The sequence below is a fragment of the Sciurus vulgaris genome, assembly GCF_902686455.1.
Source record: "Sciurus vulgaris genome assembly, chromosome: 5".
Taxonomy (NCBI): domain Eukaryota; kingdom Metazoa; phylum Chordata; class Mammalia; order Rodentia; family Sciuridae; genus Sciurus; species Sciurus vulgaris.
Window position 1 is genome coordinate 155,371,021 of NC_136465.1, and position 26,694 is coordinate 155,397,714.

A 26,694-nucleotide genomic window follows, 5' to 3' on the forward strand; every position below is an offset into this window, starting at 1 on the left:
TGTGGGGGTGCTTAGCTCATTCTCCCAGAGAGAACTGTATGCAGGAACTCAGCCCTGCCTCTTGCTATTTTTGCTTCCTGGCCCACAGGAAGCTTTTGCTTTGCCACACACCCCACCATAGGCCAAAAAGCAATGGTTCTACCTGATCATGAATTGGAGCTCGGTTGATTATCTCAGGTGTTTTGTTATAGCAATGAAAAGCTAATACACTTTTCTTAAAGAAAAAGCAAAGTTGAAATATATCTTTCCAATTAGAATGTAAACACAAGTTACCATGACTCAAAATATCATCTTTTTTTGTTTTGTTTTGTTTTGTTTTGACGGTTTTTATGGTTTTATTTAAGCACACAAAAAATGTGCCCATGAACTGTCTATTCATTTTCTTTACTGTGCAGCCTGGCGTTGGGATTGGTGACTCTGATGACCAGTTGGGCTGCTCTTTCCACGATGGCTTTGCGATTCTCGGAGGAAACGTTGTGAGCAATCTCAGCGCAGTAAGATCTGTTGCACATGAGCAGCACTTCCAGCTCCTTGACGTTGTGGACCAGGAACTTCCGGAAGCCACTGGGCAGCATGTGCTTTGTCTTCTTGTTGCTCCCATAACCAATGTTGGGCATCAAGATCTGGCCCTTGAATCTTCTCCGCACTCTGTTGTCAATACCTCTGGGTTTCCGCCAGTTGCGCTTAATTTTGACATATCTGTCTGACTGGTGCCGGATGAACTTCTTGGTCCTCTTTCTGATGATTTTGGGCTTCACGAGAGGTCTGAGGGCAGCCATGATGCCGAATACAGATGGCAGCCACCTCCGTAGGCAGCGCCGAGGAAGAGCAAAATATCATCTTAAAGGCTCTAGCCTTTTAATGCCCTCTGTTGTGAGTTTAACTATGCCCTGCCCTAATGTTAAGTCCTAACCCCCAGTACCTCAGAATGTGACCTTACTGGGAAATAGAGTCTTGACAGAGGTCGTCAAGTTAAAAGGAGGCAGTGCCCTAATCCAGTGTGGCTAGGCAGAGGGGAGAGGAGGGACAGACGCAGGGAGAGGCTGTGTGAGGAGTGGGGCAGAGCGACGCCTCTGTGAGCCTCACAGAAGCTGGAGTCAGGCCAGGTTCCTTCCCCAGCACCCCAGAGGGAACATGGCCACCAACATCTTGATTTGGGCCTCCAGAAAGAAAACAAGAAATTTCTGTTGTTTTAGGTCATTTTATTTTTGGCAAACTTAGAAACCCAATAAACCCTCCCAACATGAAAGAAGTCAAAATATATTTTCTTTGCTTTTTCCTTTTATCACTCTAAAATTTTACTCAATTGTTTCTATACAGAAGAATGAAAAAGTCTAGCAAAACCCAGATAGCCTGTCTGCAGTTTAGCCTACATGGAATTAAGAAGGATCCCCAAAGATCTCACTTCAATCAGTTTTAATCTATACTTTATATTTATAGTGATATTAAGTTGGCCAAATGCATTTAATAATAGTAACTCATTCTAAAGGGTGGGGATTGGATTGTACTGAATGCTCTATCTTTATTTAATAAAAGAATGTTATGCATTTTCTTCTGCATATTTTATAACCCTGATGAGCTCATTATAAAATAATAACCTATTAATTTAAAAGTTCCTGATGGGGCTGGGGATACAGCTCAGTTGGTAGAGTGCTTGTCTCCCAAACACAAGGCCCTGGGTTCAATCCTCAGCACTGCAAAAACAAAACAAAACCAAAAAACTAAAAGTCCCTGATGAACACTGTAGAGTTCTGGATTGAAATCAGTGGGATGGGGAGTAGTCATGGTTAAAATTTCCAAAGTCCACGCAGCGGGTGTTTGTGTGTGTGCGTGTGTAGAAATTATCTTTGGCTGATTTTGATAGAGCGAAAAAAAAAAAAAACAAAGGTGCTGAAACTTTGGGGAGGCATTAGTTAGCCTGACCAGGAGAACAGAAGCCACTTTAAGTGTTTACTTTTATTTTTAACTGATATATAAGTTTAACATACTTGGGGTACTATGTAATGTTCTCATATATGTGTACATTGTGTCATGTTCTAATCAGGGGAGACGCTCTCAGGGTTTAAACAGAGGGAACTTAATTCAAGGGATTGATTACATGTAATAAAAGATCTAAGTACCTACAGCAGCAGTGAGGCCAACCTGAAATTAACAGCTGAAGGTGCCTCTACTGCCTTCAGGCTAGAGCAGTTCTCAACCTGGGCATTCTTGACATGTGGGTGGGGTAATTCTTTGTGTGGGGACTGTCCTCTGTATCATGGCATATGGGTTAGCCTTGCTCCCTGGCCATTGTTAACGAGATGCCAACAGCATCCTCCTGTTCCAGGTATAACAACTGAATTGTCTGTAAACATTGCCAAATGTCCCTTGAGTATGTGTGTGCGCTGACTGAGGGGAGGGGAGACAGGCATGTCCCCTGTTGTGAGTGAGCTGTGCCATTAAGAGACCAGACACACTTATCTTTCCACAAGCTGCACCGCCTTTAGCTGTTGTGGTTCACCGATTGCATGTGGGCCACCCGATAGGAGCCAGGCACTCATCGATTCTTTCATTCCATTCCAATCTTAATTTCTTACATCTCTAATACCCAAGTCACACATCATACTTCATACAAGGACATACAAAGGTCACAGAAAGACTAAGAAAGAGTTAAGGTGACTCAGGATTATAAGATGCTATGCCAAGACCACACACCCAGAACGGATATGAGTAGAAAGAGCCAAAGAGCCACTGTAGGTGGTCAGAGGAGGATTTTAATGAACCAGTTCCACAGAGTTGTCAAGACCGAGCGTCCAGACAGACAGCAGTTTTAGAGTGTCAACTTGGAGTGAGCCATGTGATGTTGTCATGGGCAGGAAAACCACACTGTCCTGAAGCCAGGAAGGGCAGAACTGGAGGTTTGCTGCTGATTTTCCTGTACAGGCTTGTGACAAGTGACCAGGTGATGGGTCAGCGTGCTGCTGTGTCTAGTCTTGGGGGCTCCTCCTTTGGTAAGTGTTAGGTGAGGGGTTGTATCTAGAGAGGTTGACAGTTCTTGTGTCTGGTGTTTCTGATGTGATTTGGGATGTCCACATATCCAGGTACTCCTGATTTAGTTTGATAAGTTGGCATGAATAAGTTATTTATCAATTTGTGTCTTATGGTTGTGCCAGGCAGATGGCAGTTGTTTACTCGTATAGACAAGGTGTAGTCATTCTACCTTAGCACTTGAACATGAAGAGGAGTAGCTTATGGCCAACTACTGCTTTATAAAATGGAGTAGCTCAAGGTTGGGCACAGCCGGGAAACTTCTGTTCTGTACAACATGGAGTAACTCAGAAAAAGGCATAGCCTGCTCCCCACACCCATGTGGAGATACTTTGCTGCAAGGACAGAGGAGAAGGTAGTCGTTATTGGAACCCAGGACCAGAGTCACTCAAGCAAGAGAAGTTGGAACCAAAAAGCACAGAGGTCTGTCCACGAGAGCTGGAGCCATGGAGAAGAAGCCTGAGGCGGAGGCAAAGGGGAACCTGCCCTGGCTTCTCCCTTGTCCCCACATTCTCAGCAGGTGGGCTGGTTTCCTGCAAGACAGACCAGAGTTGAGGGAAAAGAGAGGAAGGGTCCTGAGAATGCAGGCCCAGGATCGAGGCAGGGATTTCCTTAACACTTGGTTTCTGAATGAGGACAAAAATTTAACTCCAAGGTGCAACTAGTGCTCATTTGAGATGACAGATTACCAGACAAATACCACTTCCTACAGAGCCAGACCCTCAAACCAAAGATGTGCAGCCTTCAAAACCCCTCCAGGGTCCTGGGAGGGCCCTAGCAATGTTTTCAACACAACCTCAGGTCGCAGTAAAATTTGTGTCACACATCCCTCACTTTGGGTGGCATCAGAGTAGCCCAGGCCTGCTCCGTTTTGGAGATCAGACTGCAGGAGATTGCATTGGGTATCAACACCATCCTTGGATCTGGGTAACAGAAGGCCTGCCCTGGGCCCCACACTTACAAGGACTGCACCCTGATTCTCCTTCTGTTGAACTCCTCCATCAGGATGAGACCTTCATGGGGACAAGGGCATGTACACCCCCTACCCCCAGTTCTTACCCATACTTTGAGCACTTAGGATCTCAGAATTCCCTGCTCATAAGCCTGCTTCTTGGATTTCCACGGATTGCTCCCTGCAAGTTGTCTTCTAAGAGTGGACCAGGCTATAGGGGTGACCACCCCAGACCTAAGATGTGGCCAAATCATGGCTGTTTGCTGGATGTTGGACATGTCTAAGGGTATCCAGATCCTTGTGTGAGCCGTCCCCTTGGTATGGAATAGAGCTGGGGTGGAAAGAGAAGAAGGGTCATAATTAAGCAAAAAAATCTACAGAAATTATTCTGACACTGAGAAGCAAATCCTAAGTCAAAAAAAAAAAAAAAAAAAAAAAAAAAGATTTTTTTTCCAAATTATATCCAAAGCAGTAATTCATTAAGAAGAAGACAAGACTCTGGAATAGAAGTAAAAAATGGGCTTTTATATTGTTTGGTAATCTATTCCTTCTTCATCTTACATGAAATACTGACCTCATAATCCACCAGTACAACGAGGTTACCAGTAATAAACCAAAGGTCATGAATTCAAAGAGTGTTTAAGATTAGTTCCAGGCTACGCATGCACCTCGGTGGTAGAGTGCTCGCTGGGACAAAAGGAGAGAGAACAAAAGAATAGATCAGTCCCTGTGTGTGTTGGGGGAGGGGGGCTTGAAGTGCACATAAAATCTTATAGCTTATGTATGAAAAAAACTTGATATAAAGTTTCCCAAATTTGACAACAATTTTAAAAGTTTACATGGTTTAAAAGCCAGGCATGAGGCTAAAAAACCTTTCTAATCTATCAATTAAAAAAAATTCAACCAAGCTATAGGAAAGACTGAATCATCTTTCTATAGAAAACTTTACAAAATAGTTTCAGATGAAGAAGTGTAAAGAGGTATGCAGCTAAAAAGCCAAGAGAAGTATTGAAGAGATGTGTCAAGTGATCGAATGATTAAGATACCATTTTTCTGGATTTGTGCAGTATTTGTCAGTTTTTTAAATTTTATAATTTGTTCTAATTTATTTTCCCATTTAAGTGAACATGCAGTTTCATACTTAATTTTATATTCATTATTTTATGTTTTTTCCTACAGAAGCAGCCCGCCTTCCCCCAAACGTGCTTTAGTTTCCACAGGACCTGGATCTTTCCTCAGCATCATCTTTTGCTACGTGAGTTCTTTGGGTGTGGAGAGGTGAAGTACGAGGTGTTTTGGGTTCTATCTAGGAAAACATGTAGAAAATTATCTGAAAGGGCGGCTCATCCTGATCCCCATGATGTCAAGATGGATCACTTCAAGGTGAACAAGTCAGCAACTGGCACTTCCTGAATGCTATTTTCAGATGACTGAATTACGTCCTCATTTCTCTGTTTTTCTTCCGTAGTCATGGTGGCAGCTGATAACATGGGAGATAACTGGGCCAGGGGCAGATGACTGTTTAGCTGTGACTCCTCAGCCTCCCACACAAAAGAGAGCAAAGAAAGACTGTGGTTTAAAAAATAAAAATAAAAAACCCAGCGGCCCCCCCCAGAATATGCCATCAATGCCAACAAAGAGCTGGTATCTGTTTGGGGGCCCCAAGTATGGATGGGTGCCACAGGGATGCAGGTCTAAGGGTGCATAGGAGCCACATCAAATTGGTTACACTTGTGCAGCTGCAGGCTGCAGGGCCGTGACTATTCTCATGAAGCAAAGCACAGGGATTTGTTCCTAGCATGGAATTTATTATTTCTTTTGGAACGAAGACATTTTGCCCTGAAGCGTATTAGGTTTCTGAGTGCTCACATTTCTTCAAAAATAGTTATTAAGATTCGCGGATTTAATTTCTGCCTAAGTTGCTGTGGTTCAGGGACTTGTAAAAGATAGGCTACCCGGGGCGATGCTGCCTGTCGGTTTTCCAGCAAAGCTTCTTTGATTCCCAAAAGACTTTATGGGTAAAGTGGGTTGAACACAGGCTTTCATCCCTTCTCCCCTCTGAAATCTCAACAGCATGACTGCAAAAGAATAAAACAGGTATGAAATGGCAATAAATCCTTATGGACAAAAAAAAAAAAAAAGAGAGAGAAGGTGACAGCTGACTGGAGATTTGACAGCATTCTGGAAGCTGTAGTGTGAAGAAGTGGGATTAGCAGGGCAGAGGAAGTTGAGTCCAAAATACCCTGCCCCTATCACTTTTAGGGCAGAACAGAACGGCTTTTGCAAAGTAATATTGAATTTATGTGTAATATATATGTATATGTACACACACACACACACATATACACACACACACATCTATACATATTTATGCACACACACCCATATATTTGAATTTGTGTGTGTGTGTGTGTGTGTGTGTGTGTTCAGTACCCCGGGGTGTTTTAGCACTGAACTATTTCCCCAGCACTTTTCTATTTTTATTTTTGAGACAGGGTCTTGCTAAATTGCCCAGGCTGGTTTTGAACCAGTGATCCTCTTGCCTCGGCCTCCTGACTTGCTGGGAAAACAGACATGCACCACCTTACCCTACTTGAATTTATATATTGTGGGATTATTTTCTTTTGTTATATGGATCACTTAAGGTTATAAAATTTAGAGTTTTCACTTTCTAAATAGGGCAGTTAATCAGGAGTGGGTTGATTGTTATGGAAGACTTGCTTGCCATCCCCAGCCAAGAATTTCTATTTCTGGAGAGACTGAGCCAGAAAAATCCCTGACACAGGAAGACTTGGGTGGGATGTCACACTGCAAAGAGAGGCTGGATGGAGTCAGTTCTAGCTGTGATGCATAGACTAATGGGAGGGAAGACTGGTTTCTGCAGAAGAAAACTGGGCTGATAAAAATGAGAGCTCCCGTGTGAACTGTGGCCCCGCGATGTTTACAGTGCTTCATGTACATTCACTCACTCAACTTCCATGAGAACCATATGCTGGACGTACAGTTACCACTTACGCCTTCGTTAAGAAGACCAAGACACGGTTTAAGGAAGTCCTGGGCTCACACAGCTAGTAAGTAGCAGAGCTGAGCGATGAAGCCATAGTTTGTATCAAAAGGGGGAAGCGGTTCTTGGGTGAAAAGACATGGTTCTCAGACTTTCATGGTTCACTCTGTGAACTACACGTGGTTTTACCCAGTTTCCAGTGTTACAGTGTGCGACCAGGAAATGTAGTAACACTCCCTTGTTTCTTCTGAGAGATCCTTTTCCGTAGCAGCAGGTCTTCCCTGGGGATACGGGTCTGTAGTAGACTGAATAATGGTCCCCTGGAAATGCTGTGTCTCAGGCCCTGGAACCTCTGGCCTTGTGTGGTCAAAGGCATTCTTCTGATGTGATTGTACTTTGGGATATTGAGATGGGGACATGATCTAAAAAGATCTCCAGTCTTCATGGAAGAGTCTAGGTCCCTTTCACTTCGAAACTATGAGGGAAGAAGTTCACAAACCACACACCCCTCTGCAAATACTGCATTGATTGCTTATCACAATTCCAACCACAGGTAAGAACCTGGGGTCAAAGGTGAGCAGGATTTCAGCTGGAACATAACTAAATGTGGGCACTGATTACATACTTCATTGTTACCACTGTCTTCTGTTTTCTGTTACTATGATAAAATACCTGAGACTGGCTAATTGATAAAGAATAGCAGTTTATTTGACTCAAAGTTCTGGAGTGGGGCAATTCAAGAGCATGGTGCTGGCATCTGCTTGGCATCCAATGAGGGCCTTCTTGCAGCATCGTCACATGGTGGAGGGTGAGCAGACATGTATTAGTACAGGTCTCTCCTCCTCCTCCTCCACCTCCTCTCCCTTTTTGAACCTAATCAAAAATATGTTTAATTGGAGACCAGATTATAGATTATTTTAAGTGCAAGGACAAGGGAATGTAGACTTTATTCTATACGTAACACAGGGACCATCAGCAGTTGCTAAGCCAGGAAACCACATGGTTGAAGTGCTACTTTAGAAAGATTCATCTGAGGGCTGAGGCTGCGGCTCAGTGGTTGAGTGCTTATCTAGCATGTGTGGAGCGCTGGGTTCCATCCGCAGCACCACATTAAAAAACATAATAAACAAATAAAGTTATTAAAAAAAAGGTTTATAAAAAAAAAAAAGAAAGATTCTGAAAGATGCTACCCAGGCTACTCAGAGGCAGGTGCATTAGAGGGCTACTATAGAATCAGCATGGAGTTGTGAGGTCTTAATCTGCCTCTCTCATGGTGATAAAAAAAATTGAGAAGTTGGAGTCAATGAAGGGTGGATTTGACAGGAAGGGTTTTTCTCCTTAGGTACCTAGTCTAGTAAATGGAAGGGTTGCTTAGTGTTCACTTATTTCTTTTAGTTCTTCCTCTTGTCTTCTAATGTTTCTGGATGTTTGATTTTGTTTACAGCCAGACAGGTTTCAGAGGTCTTAGTCCGTTGACAGCTGTTGCCCTGGGCCTGAGGTGAGGCAGTGCATCTTGGTGGCAGAGGAAGGCAGGAAGCTCGGGCGTGGCAATCAGAAGCAGAGAGCTCCCTTCCTCTTCTTGTACAGCTACCAGTCCCTTCATGGGGGCCCCACCCTATGATTTTATCTAACCCTAATGATCTCCCAAGCCGCCACTTCTAAGTACCATCAACATATGAATTTAGGGATTCAGTTTCCAACACAAGAAGTATGGGAAACACATTTGAACCATAGCACCCATCCAACAAACGGTTTACCATTACAGAATGTAAGTTCTCCCATTAAAACCAGGGAACGTTAGTGGCATTCAAACAATACACATGGATTTCATTCAGGAATCAGATTCCGAGGTTGGTATACCAGGCTTGGGTTTGGTTTTTTGAGGAAAGGAACATGAATAAAGCCAGGCTCAGTTATGTCTATAAAAGGGTGAAATTTGTTAGTCATGGATAAGAATTGGTGTGTAATCAACAACTCACCTATTCTTTCGATGAAAACCATGTCTCTTCATATTTAAGCTATTTTTATATTGTAAATTCATGATCCTTAAATGACCTTTATAGCTGCAGGGTGAAGGGGGAAGCTTCACTGGTTCCTGTTGAGTCACCAGAAACATGAGCAGATGGGAGGAACAAACAATGTAAGGCAGGAAGGGCACTGAGCAAGTCCTTTATCTAGGGGATATCAATCATTTCAATCTGCAACAGGACTGTGAACCCAATGTGTTCCTTAGACAAGAGGCAGAAGCTTATTGGGTGCACCCATAGAAGTCATGAACCAGGAAAGACATTCAGCCAGGAGCTGCAAGCAGATTATGTGACTGGCAGAGGAATGAGGCACGGGTCTTGACTGACCTTAACATGAGGCACCTACTCACTCTCTAGCCTGTGCTCATGGCAGATCACAAAGTGATCACTACACACATTCTTGCGAAGATCAGAGGCAGCCTCAGAATCTTTCTTAGCACAGATCTCCAGAGATCTCCTACCTATTGATTGGAGTTGACCCACAAGATAAAAACTATTTTCTATCTCTGGTTTAGATGGAAACGGAAAGGAGCCAAAATTTAGTTAGAATTTAGTTAGAATGAAATCTGTTTTAATACCTGTCTTGAGAAAGCACTAAAAGCACTTTGCAGAGAACAAAGATTTGGACAAGAAAGGAGGGAGGACTTCCAGGGGCTGAAGCCAAGTCAGCACCCAGGAAGTTGCAGGAGGTGACACTAGCCATACTGAAATCCAGACAGACATTGGCAAGTATTTCCTCATGTTTCTTTGTCCCTAGTGGGGCCATGTGCCTATCCTGAACCAGTGGCTGTAGTCGGCTTGTGAGCTTTGCTGACTGGCTTAAGTTCATTGGAGCCCACCCACGGGATGAAGATCATTTCCACCTGAGCCACTTGACTGGGTAGGAGGAGGTGGCTCTCCAAAGGAAATTGTGACACTCTTACCATAAAGAAGGGACAGTGTTGAGGAGTAAGCAATAAATGTTTATTTCCAGAGACTGGAGTCAGAGAGCATCCTGAGAAGGAAGACAAGGTATGTATGTACAAGTTGGTGCAGAGGGGCTTGAAGCCCATGGAGATAATTTCTGGAGGCTGGGTAGGAAGTACTTCCCTTCTCTAAGGAGACCTAGGGATGCATACTTGCCACAAAAATGAGGACGCGCATTTAGGTTATAACTCAGAAAGCTCCCAGACCTAGCCAAGGGGCCAGCTTGAATTTTCCTGGGTTTAGTAGTTTAGGCCAATAAGCCAACATCATAGGAGGGAGACATGGAACCACCCAGGACCCAGGTCCTATAGCCCAAAGACAATAATAGAAAGCCATCTTTTAACCCAAGCAAACACCCCATGTTTGTCATTTTATAAAATATGTTTTAGTCATAGATGGACCTAATACCTATATTTATTTATTTTTTTAATGTGGTGCTGAGGCTGGAACCCAGTGCCTCACACATGCCAGGCGAGCCCTCTACCACTGAGCCACAACCCCAGCCAGTATTTGTCATTTTGGTTTTGTATTTCCTCACAGTCATTAGCAACAAACTGTAAAAGTAAGATCCTTTGTGCTTGCCTTCCGGGAAAGGAAAGAAAAAGGAAGCTGAGGCACGGTGTCCCATTTAGTTGTCATTCCTGGAAACAGAAGATCTCCCAAGAATGAAAAGAGCGAGGGTGGCTTTGGAAAGAAAGGGAGGCTGAAGGCCTGGGACCTATAGAAAAGAAGAAAGGTGCATAAAGGGAGTGACGAGAAGCAGCTGCATGGGCTTAACAGGCAGAGAGTCTTGCATTACGGAGGAAGAGAAATCTATAAATAAGAAGAAAGTCATCAAAGCAAAGAGAACTGGACGTCTGCTAGTTTCTTCACAGGTGGGATCATTTAGGTGAGCTATCCTTCAGCTGTGTTAGTAAACCTTTCCCAAACTGACTTAGAAGAAAACATTTCTCGGCTTAGCTATTTCAAAAGGACAAAGGGAGAATGGACTTTAGACAGGGTGTGATCCAGCAAACTAAAGATTTTAGTGCCTTCTCATCTGCGCTCTCTTTATATTGCTCTTCAGATTGTTAAAGATGCCTGTCAGTAGCTCCTGGGGTGGAGGGCCTGCTTCCTCATCAGTCTCAAACGGGAAAGTAAGGAGTCTGTGTCCCAGAATTCTTATCAAAGGAGCTGTGGTTGGATTAGCTTAGGTCCTACCTACCTATGAGCCTATCACTGTGTCAGGAGGAGGAACATTAAGTTCTAACCAGGAGATGGCCACAGTGTCTGTCACAGAAAATCTATAAGGTGAGAATGGGAGTGATGGCTCTCCAAAGTAAGTGGACATTACTATGCAGAAGGCCTGAGAATAGAGGCCGGACTGCCGGCAATGACCTCCTAGTGCAGTGTGTACAGGGAAAAGTTGAAAGTATGTAATACACATTCTAAATTAAAGCAAAAGTAAGAACAAATAGTGAAAGCCTCTCTCCTGAAAGTGACTTTTGCTAAAAAAAAAAAGTGCCTGGAGAAGTCTCTCATGTTGCCTCTTGTGGCCACGCTCAGCTGGCCAACAGCTGCTCCATCACGGGAAGTGAGAAGCAGTGGGCACCAGCTCCATGAATAATCTCTGAAGATGGACTGACACATATACTTTACCTGACATACTTGGAAGAGCTTATGGATACACCCCAAAGGGTGAATTAATGTTCTGTTAAGTTCTTGGCTTTATTTATTCTAAAGGGTGGCTTCCTCCTGAAACCCAGCACTATGTTAACGTTCTGCATGTCATTTTGGTTCAAGTAAGCCATGGGAAGATGGATCACCATTCATTCACTAGAAAATTTCCTGAGTTCAGGAAAAGGTATAATTAATAATGTTGGAACAGCCCAGCTAGAAACCTTAGCTAGTTATATAACATCGAAGACGGAGAATAATGACAGCCATTCTTTTGGGCTTAGAAGAGAACAGTAAGACAGCTTTGGTAGCATGACTGTTGTTCTATGGATTTTTTTCCCCTTTCTGGACTATTGGTCCTTAATCCATGCCAGGGGTCTAAGAGTCTGAGAGAGCGACATCTGTATCTGAAATTGAATTCTCCAACTATTAGGTCAGAATATAACAATAGATTTCAACATCTTGCCTAGTAATGAGGTGATTGTTTAAATAAATGATGATATATCCACAATGGAATTTTATTCACTTAAAACGCTGCTTTCGATGAAAATATATTAACTTTGCATGATGTTCACAGTATATTTTTAGCAAGTAGAAAAAGCAGGTTAGAAAATGGCATGGAAGGACTGGGCTTGTGGCTCAGTGGTAGAACACTTGCCTGGCGTGTGCGAGGCCCTGGGTTTAATATTCAGCACCACATATAAATAAATAAATAAAATAAAAGACCCATTGACAACTAAAAATTTTTTTTAAAATGGCATGAAGATTAGATTCACTTTTATAAAATATTCAATATTTAAATTTTTATATAGAAAAAATGAAAAGATATTTTAAGGTGTTGACAACAGTTTTTCTCTGGGTGGTCCAATCATAAATACTCTTTTTAAATCTTTTTCCTATTTGTATTTTCTAAATTTTCTACTGCATACAATACTTTTGTAACAAGAAAACTACAGAACTTCACCCCTTAGATATTGGTTTTGTTTTTAACTCATTAACTAGTTATATATGACAGCAGCACGCATTTTGACACATCAGATATAAATGTAGTATAACTTTTTTTAACATTATTGTATTTTTTAGACCTTTAGTTTATTTTTTTATGTGGTGCTGAGAATCAAACCCAGGGCCTCACACATGCTAGCCGAGTGCTCTATCACTAAGTCACAACCCCAGCCCCATGGAGCATGACTTATTCTTCTGGTTGTACATGATGTAGAATTGCACCAGTCTGTTTAAAGCTTTAATTGTACTTCCACTTAACTTTAAAATTTTTGGTCTTCGTCCCATAAGCAGTCGCAAGTCCTCTGTGGAACAGGCGGGGTGGGGAACGAACACATGTGCACAGACGAGCCAGTGAATGAACAAGCACAGTGCCAATTAGAGAGAAAGAGGAAACGGGAATCCAGCACCAGCCCCTGCTCCCTACCTTCTGCTTTGGACATCGAAGTGAGCTCCGGTTCCCCAGGTAGCCTCATTCCAGGTGAGCAGAGTCAGTCCCATCCGCATAAGGCATTCTGGAGCTTCCAGGTATGCAGATGGAGTTTTCTTGCTTCCAGGAGTAGAATCTCAAGTCTAGATTGACTGGGCGCAGTGATGCAGCCTCTAATCCCAGCTAGTTGGGAGGCTGAGGCAGGAGGATCACTAGTTTGAGACTAGTGATCCTTGGCAACCTTGGAAGACCCTGCCTCAAAATAAAAAAATACAAGGGGCTGGGGGATGTGGCTCAGTGGTAGAGTGCTTGCCTAGCATGCAGAAGGCCTTGGGTTTGATCTCCAGCACTGCACACAAAAAGAATAAATATATCTGATATTAATTTTGAGGTGGACAATCTTTTTAAAATGTAAGATCTTTTGTCACCCACAGTTTTCAGTTTAAAGTGTGCTTGGCACACAAGCATCTATTGTAATTACGTATATGTAATTTTTTTGTTTTATCCTCAAGCTACAACCCCAGTTCTTTTTATTTTTTGAGACAAGTCCTCACTAAGTTGCCCAGGCTGGCCTCAAATTTGTGATCCTCCTGCCTCAGCTTTACAAGCCACTGGGATTATAGGCCTGTGCCACTACTGTTGTGAGAAATTTTGATGGAAATGATGAGAGGGGGCTGAGCTCTCCATGTGGCTGATGTAGGGTAGAAATGGGCAGCACCCATAGGACTGTAGTCACATTCGGTTGAGTGAGTTAATTTTGCAGAATCGGGGACATGGGGGCAGGGAATGTGCTTGGTGGTAAAGTACTTGTCCACTACGTGCAAGGCTCTGGGTTCGGTCCTCAGCAACACACACACACACATACACACACACCACACACGTGCACACAATGCAAATATAGAGCCAAAGATTAATCTGAAAGAACATAAGTTCTATCTTTGGATAGATATTGAACTTTCTTCAAATGTAAAGGGGAAAGGGACAGCTTAAATCAATTTTATCTAAATCTAAAGGAGCAGGAAGATCCCAATTGACATAGCTCATGGTTGCCCTCCCCTAGTCCCCAGCTACATTCCTAGTGGCCCTTTACAAAATCGAACGCAATCTGACATTGCCTCTGTTTTTGCAATTCTGAGACGTCAGGAAGAGCTCAAGTTGGCTGTAATTCTAAAGGATGAATGGATGCAGATGGTGTATCCTAGCAACCACAGAAAAGAAATCAAGTGACACAAGCTCCAGAGTAGAAGCAGAACATCCACTGAAACACAGTGGAAAGTAACATGGCCGAGGTTCTGACTGTCAGGCCTGGGCTGGTGACTGTGCGCTGACCTCGCTCTTAGGATGCTGTAAAGACGCAGCAAGAGCAAAGCGGGAAGCTAGGTCAAAGGAGGCCTCATAAAATGACCCCAAATCAAAATGCTTGACATCCAGGTTTGGAGCCATAACCACAGCCAAATAAAATCATTTCATTTGAAAATAACTAAAGGTCAAAGAAGGCTATTAAATAAATCCCTTTAATTTAATGACAAATGACATTTATTTCTATAAAGCCACATAATATCGAATAAGATGATCATATTCATACCTCACAAGAATGAAAATGACTCTTTTCCAATGCCTTCCTTATTCATTTGGAAAGTATTAATGGCCAAGTACCAACTGAAGAATACTAATGTCCTATGGCGATAGTCAGGATTATTTTTACTGCAGTGAAAGAAACTTAACTGGGGTGGGGGGAATGAGGGGTGGTTTGGGGGGAAGGAGTCAATCAAAGAATCAAAAGAAGACATCCAAGAATCAGGGTAGCTCTGAGGGCCCCACAAAACTAGAAACCAGGTCTCTCTTTCCTTTTCTAAAGGTATTACTGTTATTTCCTCAGTCTTTTCTCTGAAGCTAAAAACAGCCACCACACCCTTGGAGCTGTCTGCAGTTTTGTGGCCCTGGGAGGAAGGAGCACTTTCCCAGCTGGTTTTACTTGGAAAAAATCCTAGGGAAGAATCTGATTAACCTGGCATGGAGTACATACATACCCACTCCTGCGCAACTTGTTGGGGCCAGGAGGATGCTGCTAGGATTGGCCAGGTGGGGGTCATGTGCTCACCTCGGTACAAGCACAGGAGGTGGTATATTCTGGTTAGTAGAGTTGGTATGGAAAGCAGCAGCTCCTCAGAAGGAAAGGATGCAATCTATCTATCATCTATCATCTCTTTCTATCTATCTACCTGGTTACAGTGGATTGAACCTGGGACCTTATGCATGCTAGGCAAGCGCTGTACCCTTGAACTATATTCCCATCCTAGATGTTATTTTCAAAAATGAAGAAGAAAGTGGTGCTAAGCAGACAACAAATGCCCATCACATTTATTGAATCAGGGATGAGAGTAAATTTCATAACCTGCTACTATCATTAGCTTGTGTGTGTTGTCATGGCAAAGATAAAACATTACAGAATTCAGAACTGTTTGGAATGTACTACAGATTTGATATGATCTTCCTAAATCATATATAATTAGCAAGCATAGAAGTTAAGAGATTAGCTGCAAATTGCAAAAAAAATCAAATCCCATTTTTCTCATAAATTAACGAAGGGTACTATAAAGATAAAAGTTAATATCATAGCTGTATTTTTATTTTTTCCAAATATAATCATTAAATTTTTGAGAAATTTTTTTAGTAACTTCATTTTATTTTTATGTGGTGCTGAGGATTGAACCCAGTGCTTCACGTGTGCTAGGTGAGCACTGTACCACTGAGCCACAACCCCAGCCCCCATGAGAACTTTTAAAATCAGTAAAATAAATAATTTAAAATTTGAGTTTCTATTAGAACTTAAAGGGGACTGGGGCTGTGGCTCAGTGGCAGAGTGCTTGCCTAGCACATGTGAGGCACTGGATTTGATCCTCAGCACCACATAAGAATAAACAAATAAAGGCATTCTGTCCATCTACAACTATAAAAAAATTTTTTTTAATTAGAGGAATTTTCTACAAAATAACTTCAAAATATCTCTAACTTATAGTGATGTGTAATATTGATATTTAGTAAAGTTTAGTTATTTATAGCTATTTATATGATCTATTCATTTAAAATAAATAATAGTAAATAGGCTTAAAACTGATCATGCTTTCAGGAACTTCATATCAGTAAAATAAATTATTATTATTTTTAGCTTTTGTTAGGTTTTTGGATCTTTGCCTATTTTCACCAAGAAAACTAAGGAATGAAAATATTAATACTGATGTCTAACAAATGTCAGAGTCTTTATCTGCTAATGACTCTGAGGAGGACTTAATTATCTCTCTGTCACAGGTGAGTTCCTCTAGATTACCAGTGGTCCACTTTATGCTCTGAATATAGCCCTTACTGCTCTGCCACTGCAACTTATTTTTAAAAATGGACATGTTTCTTTCTCTTCCTCGCTCCACATTATGTATAACCACAAGAATGGGAAGTATACTCCATGTATGTATGATATGTCAAAATACAGTCTACTGCCATGTATAAAAAAATTAATAAAATACAATGTTCTCCAAAAACAGAATAGACACAATTGCAATGTGTAAAATGAGACAAGTGCCAGTTCTAGGACCCTAAAAAGTCTCAACATAAAACTCGAGGAGCAAACAAACAGGAAATAACAGGAAATAATAACAGCCATTATTCAATCAAAAGTAAGAGTGCACCAAGTGACCAGGAAAACGTGAGAATGAAATCTTAGCTCTTCTTCACCAGTGGAGACTTACTTAAGGGTTTAATGGGGCTGTAGGAGCTAGGTATATAGAGATAATAAGGGAACTGGGGCAATCACAATTATGCAACAAATATTAATGACTATCTCAAGTCTCAACCTGAGAAATTCAGGTCAGCCTATATGGGCAAGCTGCACCCGAACATAACAACCTTTTTTGAGATTCTCTGGTAAGGCTCACCTAAGCAAGGGAGGTGATCTGAGGTCACAGAGAGGTACATACTTCTATATAGGAGGGGTTTCTCAAAAGAGCTCCACATTGTTTAACAAAGTCCCAGTAAGATAGCTATTTTTCCCGGGAACAAGGCCATTCTCACTTCTGAGGGACATTACTCATGGTACCACAGAGCCAGTTGGGTACCACCAAGCTCAGATTAAGGTTTTCCATGAAAGACATGAGCTACTCAACGTCACTCCTCCAGCCTTTGCTAACAGAACCCTAATTTTGTTCCCCCTTTGTCTTTTAACAAGGAGAATTCCTTCTCCAACTCTAGGGATAACTCTTGATTAAAAGCCAAACATGGTGTCTCATGATTCCTGCCCAGAGGCTGGTTTAGACATGGGCATCTGATAGAATTCTGGCCAATGAGAACATGAGAAGAAGTCTGCTGAAAGTTTCTAAAAAGATTTCTGTCCTCTTAAAAAGGGCTATAAGATAGGTCCATCCCCTCTTTTCTGACTGATGATGACCCTGGAACCGTGGTGGCTATTTTATGGCTATAGAAGGAATATCCATGCCGAGGATGCAGACTGGAAAGATGGGAAACCAGAGCCCTTGGTAATGTTATTGAGCTACTGAACTTAGAAACTACCTAAACTACTTAAAGCTAACTACATTCTATTATGTGTGTTATTAAAATGTTTTATTATTTAAGGGAATTTAAGATCATGTTTCTTTTATAGTCACAGCTTCTGAGATTTCCCCAAAGCCAGAGGTATCAAAGTCCAATCTCAGACCAGATTCTGGTCAGATCAGCCTTCTAAGCCTCTGTATTTGCTGTCCAACTTTTGGGTGGTTTTATGATGTTTAGGAATCTGTTAATCCCATTTTCCCTCCTACCTCCCCTACCCCTTACTCCATGTCTTACCCACCCCACAAGCCACACTGCACTCACCTTCAGGTAATTAATTTGTAGAAGAAGGAGGCTCAACTCAATCTATAATAAGCAAAAAGAGAGAGAGAGAGAGAGAGAGAGAGAGAGAGAGAGAGAGAATAATCATATAGTGTGCCCAGGGGATAGAACTGTTTCAAGAGGCTTACTGCCAATAAGCAATTAGAAAGGATTTTTTCAATATTTTTAAAAATTGAGATTAACATCATGGAGCATAAAATTCATCTTTCAGGACTGGGGCTGTTGCTCAGGGGCAGAGAGCTTTCCTAGCACCTGGGAGGCACTGAGTTCAATCCTTAGCACCACATATGTATAAACAAATGAAACAAAGGCATTCTGTCGATCTACAACTACAACATTTAAAAAAAAAAATTCATCTTTCAAACTACTTCGAAGTATACAATGTGGTTGCTTTTAGTTTCTTCAGAATGTTGTACAACCATCAGCACTGATTCCAGAACATGTTCATCAACTGAAAAGAAGACCCGTACTTGTTAGCACTCAGTCCTGATTCTCTAATCTTTTTTAATTTACATGTCCTAACAGCCAGGAACTTTGCTGAGTTTTGTTTCTGTAGTTTGATAATCATGTGGGTTGTTTTGTTCATTTTCCCAATGCAAAATTATGTTTTAATATATGTGCTTTTTCTAACTATAGATGTTCTCCCAGATTCTAAAGGCCAGCCCTGTCCTGCACAGGCATCCTCCTTTAGCTTTGGATGAACACAGCTTTATTAGTTGGTACTAGTGAGATGTGCCTTTTTTGCTTGGATGACTTTTATGTGGCTGACTTTTTCCGGGAGTATTTTTGTTTTGTGTTGTTTTTGTTTTTCCACTTAGCTCAAATTAGAGGTAATGGTTCTAGTGATTTGTGCTAGCTTAGATGAAATTCTTAGTTTTACAAATTTATTAATCCTAACTGTAAAGAGACAGCTTTTATAAGTAAGAAATGTTTTTTCATGGTAACCTAATATTTAAGTTTCAAATTAGGACATAGCTTTGTTTGTGCATAATTTTATTACCTCTTTTTATTGCTCTGAAAAGAGTATGATAAATCACCTAAAATTGTGGTGTTGGTGCTTAGCCTTATTTAATGACATAAAAATGACCACTGATTTTTTTTTCAATTTTATTGTGACTTAAATTTCCATGACCATGCTATAAGCAACCAAATATTCATTATATGTAGACCTCTCTGTAACTGGAAACATTGGTACAGCCATCACGCACAGGAATTTTAAAGACTTGGATGTATCTTCCATTGTACATGGAGAGACTTCAAGGATTATATGCTTTCAACATAAAACTTTGAGTTATTAAGATAAAGTTATTGTAACAAATTTTTAAGTCAGAAAATTAAAATTCATAATCAGCACTGTATGTAATAAGAAATGTTATCTAACAAGTAAATGCCAATAACATTTCTTTATTAGAGGAGAATTAATAAAGTCATAAGGATTTTATATCACTGAGGACATTTGGTTGCAAATGAGAGAGGCCTAAGATAATCTAGATTTAGAAGAGAAAAAATGGAGATTTATTGGTTCACATTCCTGAAGAGTGTAAGTGTAGCTTCAGGCACACGTGAAGCTAGGTCCTCAGATGCCACAGTGGAATTGTCTTGCTCCTCCTCTTGGCTCCACTTGCTTTTGCACTTTCCTTCTTTCAGGATGAAGTGCCTCCCAGTCACACAAGGTACGTATCCTCCACTTTTCAAGTTTCATGGAATGAAAACTTCTATTTTTCAAGTGTTTCAAACTAAACTCTTAGACTTGAATTTCAGTGGCCTGTCTTGGGTCACTTTTCATTCATGAACCAATCACTGAAGCTGGTGGGTCATGGCAGTCTGAGAATTAGTGGCTACCGTCAAACCCACTGATCCATATGGGTTCAAGTAGGGGAAGGATGGTCCCCAAAGGAAGCCAGGGTTCTACATGAACAACAGAAATCCTGGCACATGCTTTCCAGGAGCCCTCCAACACAGCTGCTGGGTGGGCCAGAACTAGCATGCTGCACGACTCCAGGGGCCCATTTACATCATGTTCTCTGTGAAATGTGCAACATAGTGGCCCTTGCCTAGCTCCTTCTCTCCAGGAGGGGAGGGCTGTTCTTTCCAAAGGATTAAAAAATATCTACCACCACGTGTCCATTTCTGTAATTCCTTTACATCCATAAATCTTAGTAACATACACAGACATCACCTTCCTGGAGCCAGAGCTGACGGATGTGGTTGGATTACTTTCCATATGGATGAAACTGCATTTCATACTCATGGACACTTGGCATCGGTGTCTGATTAAGTAGTGTGAGAAGCAAACATCATAAATGGGACTTCTCCATACATATGAGCATGACTTGGAGCACGATGAAGGTGTGGAGGTCTTTGAAGCTGATCACACAAGCTATTATAAACCCTTGAAATAATCACTAATTTTTTGGGAAATACAACAGTCCATCATAGTAATTAGAAAAAAAAATGCTTTTTTTTTTTTTCCTCCTACAAAAATTGCTCAGTGTAACTTTTTTTTTTTTCTACATGTTTTAGTATTATTCCCCATGGGGCTTTTACTTTCAGGAGTTTCAGAATTTGCTGTTCAGGGCTGTTGTTATTTCATTCTAATCATTATCTCACCTCCAGTAAAATGATTAAATCTGATCAATACTTCTTTATGTCACTGTCTATTTGTATGGTGTCTTAATAGTGGATGGTGACTGGTGTTCAGTAAATGCTGAAAACACAGATTATTCCCATGTATTTGTGGGTTTTTTCCCCCCAAAGAACATTAAGTAATAGAAAAAAAGTAAAACAAACAAGTTTATATGAATAAAATTTTAAAAAGAAGGGGGGGGAAGGGGCTACTTCAGACTAAACAGACACAGAATATCCTGCTGAGGAGGTGTATCTGTAGTGACACATAAATGATACAAAAGGAGCAACAGAAACATTACCATGCCAGGCAGAAGGAAGCAAGTACAAAGGCCCCAGGACAAGAATGAACCCCGCTTTTGGAAGAACAGAAAAAGGCTAGCATGATGCACCTTGGGTAAAAGAGGGAGAAATGAGAAAGATGACTGGCAGGTCCTAAAGGCATACCTCTGGCGAGTAGGGATTCTAAGACTCAATCCCTGCCTCTCTTCTGTGAAGTGTTTTGTGGCCCAGAGCATTGTCCTGTGTGTACGACAATGCAGCAGGCATTGTTGGCCCATAAATGTTGGTGTCAGTCAAAAGCATGATAAGCAAGGAAATTTCACAGATCTAAATTCAGAGTAAGTACCTATTCTCATGGAAACAAATCACCATTCCCTTCCAAATGGAAGATGTCCAATGAAATGAACCTGCTGTCCTGCCACCACTGGGCTTAGTGTGTTTATGTTGGGGACCCCCAGAAACAGACACTGAGATAGGGTTGGTTCTCAGGAGGTGGTCTCAGTAAGCACCTGGCTGAGTTGTTCTTTTGGAATTGATTATAGGTTTAATTCTCAAGGTTCATTTTTGAAACTCTTCCCAAACTTTCATACCAATCTTCAATGTTGCTTTCTTCAACTCTGTCTAGCAAGTGGGTATAGATCCTGAACTCAGGTCATGTTTCTTTCATGTCAATGTACAGATAAAAGGTATTGCTTAGAGCTGGGGGTGGTGGCACATAATTCTAGCAACTCAGGAGGATGACACAAGGGGATTCTACGTTTGAGGCCAGCCTTAGCAACTTAGCAAATCCCTAAGGAACTTTGGGAGATCCTGTCCCAAATTTTTAAAAAGGCTGGGGATGTGGCTCAGTGGTCAAGTGTCCCTGGGTTCAATTCCCAGCACAGGAAAAAAATTTAAAAAGGTATTACTTAAAATCCTGAGATATTTGCCCTCTGCTGTCCTTTAAGACAACCTAAGAGGGACTGTGATACACAATAGTGTACTTGTATCTAGTCCTGCACACTGTCCAACGTCATCTACAAGCCAGGCTTACCCTTTTCATTTTTGGTTCGTTGGACAGTAACCTACCACAATGGCAAAGGAGCGGCAAGGCCTAGGAATGGGGGAGTCAAAGCACAGGCACAGAGTGGGCTGAACCTGCTCACCCTAAATGAGCCTCTGTGGTCCCATCTATCAAGTGATGGAGTGCTACCAGAAATGGTTGACTGAGTAACTGAATTAGAGAGCACCTGGTGTCCCGTCATCTCCAACATCCCATAGCAAATTGGAATTGTTTTTCAAAAGAATAGTAATCTTCCTGAAGCAAGTGTGACCCAGCTCCCAAATCCTGAGGGCTTCCCTTGTGATTCGTCGCAAAGATATGTCACTAACTTCAGTAAATGCCAGACACTTGGAGAGGGTTGAGTAACAAAGTCGCTTGGACTTCCGGGCCACCTAAAGGGATGCTTTTGCTCTGTCAGTTTTTTGGTCAACGGGTAAATAAATAAAAACACCTATGCGGGGCTGAGGATGTGGCTCAGCCTGTGGGAGGTCTTGGGTTTGATCCCTAGTGCCACAGGAAAACACCTGTATGCTGTCTTCTCTCTTGAAAAATCCAGGGTCGCACCAGGTGCTGTCTTTCCTAGTTGTAGAAGGGGTGAGGGGCAGCAAGTGTCCTTACCATTGGAGGGCCTATCTCAACATGTCCTGGACCCCTGAATTGCTCAGAATTTTACCAAGGAGTCAAGTCACTCTATTTCCATGAGATTCAGATCCCAGCCTGTGGCATGTGTACCTATGTCCTTCCACGGCACCTAGGGTGTCTGGTATTTTCCTCTGATTCAGTGTAGTGAACTAATGAGACACCTCATGGTTTAGTGAGGCATTAAATGTCCTCATTTCTGTTCCTGGCAGGTAAAAGCAAACAATTGCTGGTGAACTCTACAAACCAAACTGGGTAAAACATGAAGCTGTCAGACAAAGAGTTATGTATCAAATTTCAGAGGCTGAGTTAATTTGTTCCAATAAAAATTGCAATAGCAATTTTAATCCTGGTCATCTCAAGTTTAGGTTTCATGGTAGACCATGGCCATTCTCCGTGACCTACCAATCTTTCCCGTCTATCTACAGGAAGTACGCTGTACATTTGGAATTACCACATTTGTATTTTTTCACCCTTTGATAGTTGTACTAATTTCCATAATTATCTCATACTCCAGGCTGGGTAACTTTATAAAGCAAAGAGGTTAATTTTGGTTCACAGCTCTGGTCCAACGTTGAGGGGCAGCATCTGTTGATGGCCTTCTTGGTGGCAGAGTTACTTGTGTTTGGTGGTGCAGGGCACCACATGGCGATAGCCAAGAAGCTTGTGCACGTGTAGGTCTTCTAGCCTCTTTGCTGCTTCTTTTGTAAAGCAATCAGATTTAATCACGGGGGCTCCAACCTGATGGCCTTATCAAATCCTAATCACCTCCTAAAGGCCCCACCACTAAATATCATGGTCAGACTAAGTTTCCACCCTCTTAATACTTAACAATGGGGATTAAATTTCAACACAGGAACCCTTGGGGGACACCCTCAAGCCATATCTGAACCACAGAGGAGGGAACATTCCATAGCTTGCCTTTGGTCCTTCAACCACTGGGACACTTACTTCTCAGAGCAGGGAGCCAATGTTCAGATTCTGCAAATGATGTCAATCCCATCTACTCTTAGGAAATAAACCATGAGACAGAGGTATGTATATGTTCACTGCACAAGGGGGCTTACAGTGAAATGGGGCTCAACTCCATTTATCTCCCCTAAGCCTCTATTCTGACCAGTGGGCTATAGTATTCTCAAATCCACCCCTACATTAGTGCTTACTAAAAACTTGGGAGTATTTCTATTTTCCAAGTACACATCACTTGAGAAAATGGCTGGGTGGAAGGATCATGGTACCTATATTTATTATTATTGTAATCCTTGAATAAAGGGTTAAGAACTTCTAATTATTCACAAATTTCTCTTGTAAATTTATTTTTAGTGATATTACAAAACAATGCTCTGGGCCCTGACAGAGGAGTTGGTCGATTAAGAGCATGTGAAATCTCAATCCGGCACAGGCTGGCTGCCTTTTAGTGTTTGGTCCTACATTACATTAGCCAAAAGCAAAGTGCAGACAGCTGCCCAAATAGCACAATGAATACAGAATCTCCACCAAATTCAACCTAATCCAGGTAGGTACGGGATACATACTCAGGATAAGGCTGTGAGCTAACTCGTGCTTTTTATGACTGAGGAAGAGTTTCAGAACTGGTTTTGTATGTTGACTTCTTTAGCTTAGTAGTTCACAACTTTAGCTGCGAATGGATGGGCAGTTAATAATTACTGATGCCTGGATTCCTCCCTTACCCTTAAAGAAATATGAATATACTGGACTGGAGCCAGGGACAGTTCACAGATTAAAATAAAATGTTAAAGAACCTAAACCCAAGAAATAGGAAATATCTGATAACCTTCTCCTTAGAGAGCTACAATAAAAGCCATCGAGTTCTGATGCTTCTTGGCCTTTGTGTCACTCCATTTAAGTTTTAAATTTCCATGAGAAAATCTGTTTGGCTCAGCTTGGGTGTCGGTCTTCCCCTATCAGTCAGCAACGCAGGTAGGTAACAAGTAAGTAATGAAGCACAAACGCCACCACTGGAGCTGTTTTCAGAAAATGGGGACCTCTACACCAGGCAGCCACCTATCTGACATCTACTTCAATTACCCAGCTAGTAAGTTCCTATTGTGCAGTTGATGAATGACAAAGTTAATGGCAAAAAGGCACAGAAGACACTACTTGATCAAACAATTTTATTCAAGTTAATGGTAAGCAGTAAAAGTGCAAGTCCATGAAAAGTCCCATACGTTACATGCTGAAACCGGTTTTCAGTATTTACTTGTAAGGTGTTGAAGGGGGGACCCATTCCTGAATCTTCTTTCTGGTGGTGGAGTAAGGTACATACTGTTCTGGAGTGCCACTCACGTTGAACTTATGGTTTGTCCAAATGAATTTACGAGCAGTTGGTGGTTTTATTGTTGGAGGGTCATCGGTCATACAGTGAAGCCAACGATGCCTTAAAGAGGGGGAGAAACCGTTATGAGAGGCATACTGTGGGAGGAGGGTTAACAAGGCAGCTCTAGAGTGACTTTGTTGTTTAGGTTCAAATCTCAACCCCAATACTCACTCACTGAACTTTTCTATGCCTTCATTTCTTCAATTCAACATCACTACTTCCTAGAGATGGTGTAAGGACCAAAAGAGGTAACACAAATAAAGCAGCTACAAAAATTCTTGCACATGGTAGATACTCAACATTAGTTATTACTATTACCATTACTGTATTTCTTCAAATCTAAGAATAATCCATGTTCAGATATATTATTATTTTATGTGCATCTCAGAAGGAAAAAATTTGGCCAATTAAATTATGACACACCATCAACCATAATATATATCTTAATTATAAATGTGAAAATTATTTTAGAGTTGACTAAATACAGTACTAGTATTACATGCTAGTGGCTGATTCTGGATTTTCAGTTTGCTCATGTTACTCTGGCTCATGAAGTTAGTCCAAAATCCATGAGGGTCCTGCTACACAAGAGGGTCTCTGCATGCATCTTTAACTCCAGTTTGAGTCTAAACACTATAACATATGCAATTTGTGGTATTAATAATATTAAATCACAGCCCCAAAATTCACAACTATTTTGGTTATAAATGCTTAACAATTTAATTCCAAAGGCTATTTGATGGGAAGTGTGAGAAATATGGCCAAAAGCTGAGTAAATGGAGAAGAAAGGAAAGAGACCAGTGATGACATTGCTAATGACAGAGAAGGAGGAATCAAAGTTGAAGGGACAAAGAGCAGAATCAAGCAGGAAGCTAAGCTGAGATATTTATATGTGCGAGCTGGGTTACAGCCTTTGAAGGAAACAGGGATTGCTGAAGTGACCCGGACCAGTAAGTGGCAACTGTTAACAGAGCACTGAAACCCTCTGAGCTGACCCAGGTGAGAGAGGCTCCACTAACCACTCAGAGGCGGAGGTAGCTGTGAAAAGCAAGGCTGTTACTTGTCAAAGGGCCTGATGTGAGCTTGTTGAGTCAGCTTAAGAAACTAAACACTTTCATTCAAATAACTGGTGTCAAGACACCTGAAGATTAAAATATTTGAGGAGCCACAGTCCAAAGCTTATATATGTACCTATTCAGTCACTTAAAGAGAAGAAATGAAGAACTCATGGAGAAACAGAAAATGCACAAGTAAAAGATAATGTATATCAAAATACATAAAATCTGAAAACATTTGTTCTAGAAAGGCTATAGTCCAAGAGACAGGGAATAAGGATATGATAGTCTATATTCATTATGGCAGTTTTTAAAGAAAGACAAGAAACAAAATATTTATAGTCTGTAAGGCTAGTATGACCCTTCTGTTGTTGTTACTGCTTTTAACCAAAAGACAAAGAAATTTAACTTTTAGATTTCCACACCAAAGAATTTTGTTTGCAACAGATTTTCAACTGGGTCATTATAATTTGTTAAAATTTATTATTACTATTACTATTATTATTATTTTGGTACCAGAGATTGAATTCAGGGGTGCCTAACCACTGAGCAACAGCTGTGGCTCTTTTTATTTTTTATTCTGAGGCAGAGTCTTGGTAAGTTGCTTAGGACCTTGCTAAGTTATTGAGGCTGGCCTTGAACTAGCGATCCTCCTGCCTCAGCCTCCCAAGTCACTGGGATTACAGGCATGCATCACCACTCCTGGCTCAAGTCAGTAATTTTTATTCTAACTAATTAAAGATGTCAACGTACAAAGAGCAATGCCTA

The 26,694-nt window shown here is 41.4% G+C and overlaps 2 protein-coding genes across 2 annotated transcripts in view; both read right to left on the reverse strand.

The window, feature by feature from the left end:
* Positions 1-302: 302 nt before the first annotated feature.
* LOC306660970 (large ribosomal subunit protein eL32-like) lies at positions 303-811 on the reverse strand. Its single transcript, XM_079139734.1, has one exon. It carries the CDS (start codon positions 777-779, stop codon positions 372-374), a length of 408 nt encoding a protein of 135 aa, XP_078995860.1. The 5' UTR covers positions 780-811; the 3' UTR covers positions 303-371.
* Positions 812-24,654: 23,843 nt separating this feature from the next.
* Positions 24,655-26,694, reverse strand: part of NDUFA12 (NADH:ubiquinone oxidoreductase subunit A12) — a 34,488-nt gene continuing 32,448 nt past the window's right edge. The window contains exon 4 of the mRNA XM_079142865.1: positions 24,655-24,931. Within this exon, the coding sequence (XP_078998991.1) occupies positions 24,751-24,931 (181 nt within the window). The 3' untranslated portion in view covers positions 24,655-24,750. The remainder of the gene's footprint in view (positions 24,932-26,694) is intronic.